At 35.7% G+C, this 5185-nt stretch overlaps 1 protein-coding gene across 1 annotated transcript in view; it reads left to right on the top strand.

Moving 5' to 3' along the window:
• Positions 1-5185, top strand: part of egflam (EGF-like, fibronectin type III and laminin G domains) — a 24833-nt gene that overhangs the window by 5975 nt on the left and 13673 nt on the right. The window contains exons 4-8 of the mRNA XM_016284662.1: positions 2157-2183; positions 2268-2385; positions 2504-2639; positions 2803-2873; positions 2992-3127. Coding sequence (XP_016140148.1) covers positions 2157-2183; positions 2268-2385; positions 2504-2639; positions 2803-2873; positions 2992-3127 — 488 coding nt within the window. The remainder of the gene's footprint in view (positions 1-2156; positions 2184-2267; positions 2386-2503; positions 2640-2802; positions 2874-2991; positions 3128-5185) is intronic.

Genomic DNA, 5185 nt, shown 5'->3' with positions numbered 1-5185 from the left:
TTAAAGTTGTTCAAATGAAGTTCTTAGCAATGCATATTACTAATCAAAAATGAAGTTTTGATATATTTACGGTAGGAAATTTACTAAATATCTTCATGGAACATAATCTTTACTTAATATCCTAATGATTTTTGGCATAAAAGAAAAATCTATAATTTTGACCCATACTATGTATTTTTGGCTATTGCTACAAATATACCCCAGCAACTTAACACTGCTTTTGTGCTCCAGGGTCACATATAATCATAATCCATAATAAAGCTTCCTCCATTGAAAAAGTCCATCGCACATCAAAATCCACCTACATACTTGTTTAGAACTATTTTGGACTGTTTATAAATGGAGCTTGATCTGTGCATATTTCTCTCCTGATTCAGACTAGATGCCTTTTCATTGGAAGAAGCTAAATTATTGATAGAGGGTTTTCACAGTGCCATATAAGAACCATTTTAGGTTAAAAAATTTTTTTTTTCCCTTAGTGTGAAGAACATTTTAATATTCTAAAGAAACGTTTTACCCTCTTTTTGTCCAATAGAAAGGTTCTATGGATGTTAAAGATTCTTCATGAAATCATAGATTCCAAGAAAGCACCTTTGTTCATAAGAGTTTACTGTACATAAACAAATGAATGCTAAAATGTTGATTTTGTTTCCTGTTGTTGCTGTCAGAGAGGTTAAGTCCACCGCTGGACATTCAGCTGGAGACGGTGAACTGCACTGCATTCAGTGTCCGGTGGAAAATGCCCCGTAGACACGTCAGCACTATCACTGGCTACAAGGTACAAATCCTGCCATCTTTTTAAATCATAAAATTGTGCTTTAACTGTTAAAAAAAAAAATCGGTGCCTCTCTGCTAATTGCATAACATATTGATTGCTTGATTCAATTCAATTCAAGTTTATTTGTATAGCGCTTTTTACGATACAAATCGTTGCAAAGCAACTTTACAGAAAATGAAGTTTCTACAATATTTAGTTTGATTCCCAGTGTTTATCATATGACAGTGATAACTAAATAACAGACACTGCTGCTCACTTATTTAGTCAGACAAACCATTTTTTCCACCAAAATAGGTCCGTTATTAGTGTTAATTTTATATCATTGAGATACTATTACAGTTTTTATTAATTTTTTTAATTTTTAGATTTTATTTTAAAAATGTCTGTATAATTTTTTATGATTTCTTATTTTAGTTTTAGTTATTTTAGTCAAATACTTTATCAAGAATTGTATATAAATAAATATATATATATATATATATATATTATTTCAGTTAATGATTTTTTTTCTTCTTTTTTATGATTTTAGTTTTAGTTAACTGTAATAATCCAGGGATGGTTCTTGAGTAAACAACTTTGTGAAGGCAGGACTATAGCCACCATATTGAGTGTTATGATTTTGATATTTATATGAGCTCACCATCAGGTCCAGTCATACTGAAGTTCCATTCGTTGCCACTAGTGGTGCAGAAATGGCACACTTCTCCTTTAATTACAGACAGAAGTGATTACTAATTGACCTACTGTACATGTGTGAAGAAGTGAAGTGCTTTGGGTTTTCCCCCTTTATCCTATTTGTATTCATCCTATTCATCTCTGGTTGCTTGTTAGGTTACTAAGAATCTCTGTGTTAACATGTTAATGCTGTTATGGTTGCTTATGGGATAAAATCCATCAGGTATCTGTCTGTTGCCAGATTGCGATTACAAGGCTCTCTTATTTTTGCTCAGATTTCCACACTAGTGCTGTATATATGTAACCGCAGGAATGATTTACCAATGATGGGCCATTCTACATGGTGTTCATGTAAATATTTATTTATTTTATTGACCAGGTGTTTTACACGGAGATGAGGAATAATCGTCCGACTAGCAGTGCTGTTGCCCTGGAAGTCCCATTGAGTTTGGAAATGCTCACAACTGTATGTCCCATCGCTTTAAGATTATTATTGTTATTATTATTATTATTAATAATAATAAATTGTTGTATAGTATAAATGTGTGTGTGTTAGTGTGTACATGCATAAATAATAATAAATAATACATAGAATAATAAACTATGAATTGTCAGAGTATAGTGATTGCGAGGCTTCAGTGTAACTTTACCACAGTTGAAATGAACAATTTGACTTCAGCAGAAATTTTGTTTCATCTTACAGGGACAGTTTGACGGCCAAGCCAGCTTTGTGAGTGGATGTTCAGTATCTGTTTCTCTGTTAATGCCATATGGTGCTGTCTTGCATGCTAAGCTGTTCCCGTGTGTCTGTTAGGATGTGGTGATCGGGAACCTGAAGGTGGCCATGCAGTACCGTGTCAGTGTGGGGGCGTACGGCTGGGCAGGGGAGGGCCGACCCAGCATGCCCCGGGACATCAGCACTGGCTCTCTTGGTGAGCAGACAAACCCCAAAACATGCATTTTGATCAGCATTACTGTGCATTTCGCTCATCCGGTTTTTTAAGTAACAGAAATAATCAATGTACAGGAAATTGTTCTCTTATTTTGTAGAAAAGTGCATGCCTCCTGCACCTCCGACCCAGCCTAAAGTGGTCCCAGTGTCAGACACAGAACTGGCGTTGTCATGGCAGCATGGAGAGAGTGAAGGAAGTGCACCTGTGCTATACTTCCTTGTGGCGTATATCAGGTAATTTATCAAATATAGATAGATAGATAGATAGATAGATAGATAGATACAGAAAGAAATATCAAGATTTAAAAATAGCTTTTCCATGTGAGAAACATTTTCAGTCGACTTCAGGGACAAAGTCACATTGTCTTAATCTTCATTCATTTACTTTCAAAGTCAGTGTGGGGGCGTACGGCTGGGCAGGGGAGGGCCGACCCAGCATGCCCCGGGACATCAGCACTGGCTCTCTTGGTGAGCAGACAAACCCCAAAACATGCATTTTGATCAGCATTACTGTGCATTTCGCTCATCCGGTTTTTTAAGTAACAGAAATAATCAATGTACAGGAAATTGTTCTCTTATTTTGTAGAAAAGTGCATGCCTCCTGCACCTCCGACCCAGCCTAAAGTGGTCCCAGTGTCAGACACAGAACTGGCGTTGTCATGGCAGCATGGAGAGAGTGAAGGAAGTGCACCTGTGCTATACTTCCTTGTGGCGTATATCAGGTAATTTATCAAATATAGATAGATAGATACAGAAAGAAATATCAAGATTTAAAAATAGCTTTTCCATGTGAGAAACATTTTCAGTCAACTTCAGGGACAAAGTCACATTGTCTTAATCTTCATTCATTTACTTTCAAAGAATGAGTTTTCTGAAAGTTTTTCAGTGCATTTGTTGGCTTTGACTGATGTTTCTGCGTGTGATCTTTACCCTGTCGGGCCATGTATGTCCGCATGACTCATGAAACTAATGCATTTCTGTGGTAGTTACTGTTCTAGAACACAACTAACCCATTCAGACCAGTTCAGCACACAGTCTGCATGGGCACACACATCAAACTACTGAGCCACATCACACAACCGTCTGAATTCTTGGAAAATGACTGATGATCGCTGTTCCTCTTTCTTTATTATTACATTTGAAAATAATAGTAAAATCATGAAAAACGATATGAAATTATAAAAATGGTTGCTTCATCTAGATTCCATCTTCATGAAGTGCAACTTGTTATCCTTTTAAAACCATTATATCCATATATTGAATGCTAAGCATTTGTTTTCTTCTTGTTATTAAATTAAATTAAATTAGCTTTGTAAAAAAATTCATAAATCAGTTGACATGATTCCTATTTATTTATAATTATTTGTATTTATCATATTAACATAAATCTTTAGATCTAATGGTCTTAAAGACGGCACACGATGAATGGTCGGGAAGCAACGTGTAGTCTGACATGTTTCTTGTCCACGGCACGACAAGATTTTAGGAGTCAAAATCGTGTGATCTGACACAGTGAGTATCGTGAATGACACAAATATCGTGTAGTCTGAACCAGGTATTAACAAGTCCATATATTGTCTGTTTTATTCTATTTCTTTTTCACTGACCTAAAGTGCACAGCTCAGTTCTTATACTTAACTGTAATTAAAACTAAAATCATACAAAAAATGATTTTAAAAAACTGAACTAAAATAAAATATAAAATAATTTTCAAAAACTATTTCAGCTATAGTTGTCAAGGCAACATTTCTCATTTTCGTTATATACTAATACTACTAAATAAAAATGTTTAAATTAAACCCAAAGACTAAAGAAAATGACAAAAAAAAAAACGAACAAAATTTCTAAAACTGTAACTAAAATTAAAGTGAAAATAGAAAGCTAAAATAAGAAATAAAAAGAATAAATTCACTGAAGTGTGTCCAAACATTTGACTGGTGTACATTTGTGTTAAGTATATGTGCATTTGGGTGTGAAATTAGCATGTTTGTAATCCTCATGGATAATTATGCAACATGATTGTCGGACTGTGTCCTCCAGCAGATTAGACTCACTCCCCCCAGAGACCGTCTGCTTCTCAGATTATCAACCTTTCACATAATCGCCGCAATTTAGCCTCTCTTTAACATGAACAACACAGAACTGCAGATGTGTTTAATGGCACTATCAATTCTTTCTCAGTCTTCAGTGCATTTGCTGCTTGCAAACTAGAATGTTTTCATTTTGACATATGGAGTTTTGATTATTAGTGGTGTTTAATACACTCTTAAAAATAAAGGTGCTTAAAAGGTTCTTCACAGCGATGCCATAGAACAGCGGTGGCGAACTCCGGTCCTGGAGAGCCGCAGCCCTGCAGTGTTCAGCTCCAACCCTAATTAAAACTCACCTGCCTGTAGCTTCCTACTAGCCCTCAAGGTCCACGTTCCTGCAGGGTTTAGCTCCAACCTTGATAAAACTCACCTGCCTATAACTTTCTAGTGATCCTGAAGACCTTGATTAGCTTGTTCTGGTGTGTTTGATTAGGGTTGAAGCAAAACTCTGCAGGGCTGCGGCTCTACAGGACCGACGTTCGCCACCCCTGCCATAGAAGAACCATTTGTGGACCACAAAATAAGTCATAAGAGTAAATTTTAAGAAAATGAGATTTATACATCATCTGAAAGCTGAATAAATAAGCTTTCCATTGATGTATGTTTTGATAGGACAATATTTGGCTGAGATACAACTATTTGAAAATCTGGAATCTGAGGGTGCAAAAAAATCAAAATATTGAGAAAATC

This window comes from Sinocyclocheilus grahami, unplaced genomic scaffold (genome assembly GCF_001515645.1).
Source record: "Sinocyclocheilus grahami isolate Dianchi unplaced genomic scaffold, SAMN03320097.WGS_v1.1 scaffold186.1, whole genome shotgun sequence".
In the NCBI taxonomy this organism is placed as follows: domain Eukaryota; kingdom Metazoa; phylum Chordata; class Actinopteri; order Cypriniformes; family Cyprinidae; genus Sinocyclocheilus; species Sinocyclocheilus grahami.
The sequence above is the reverse complement of the archived record's forward strand: the minus strand, read 5'-3'. Positions and strand labels throughout refer to the sequence as shown.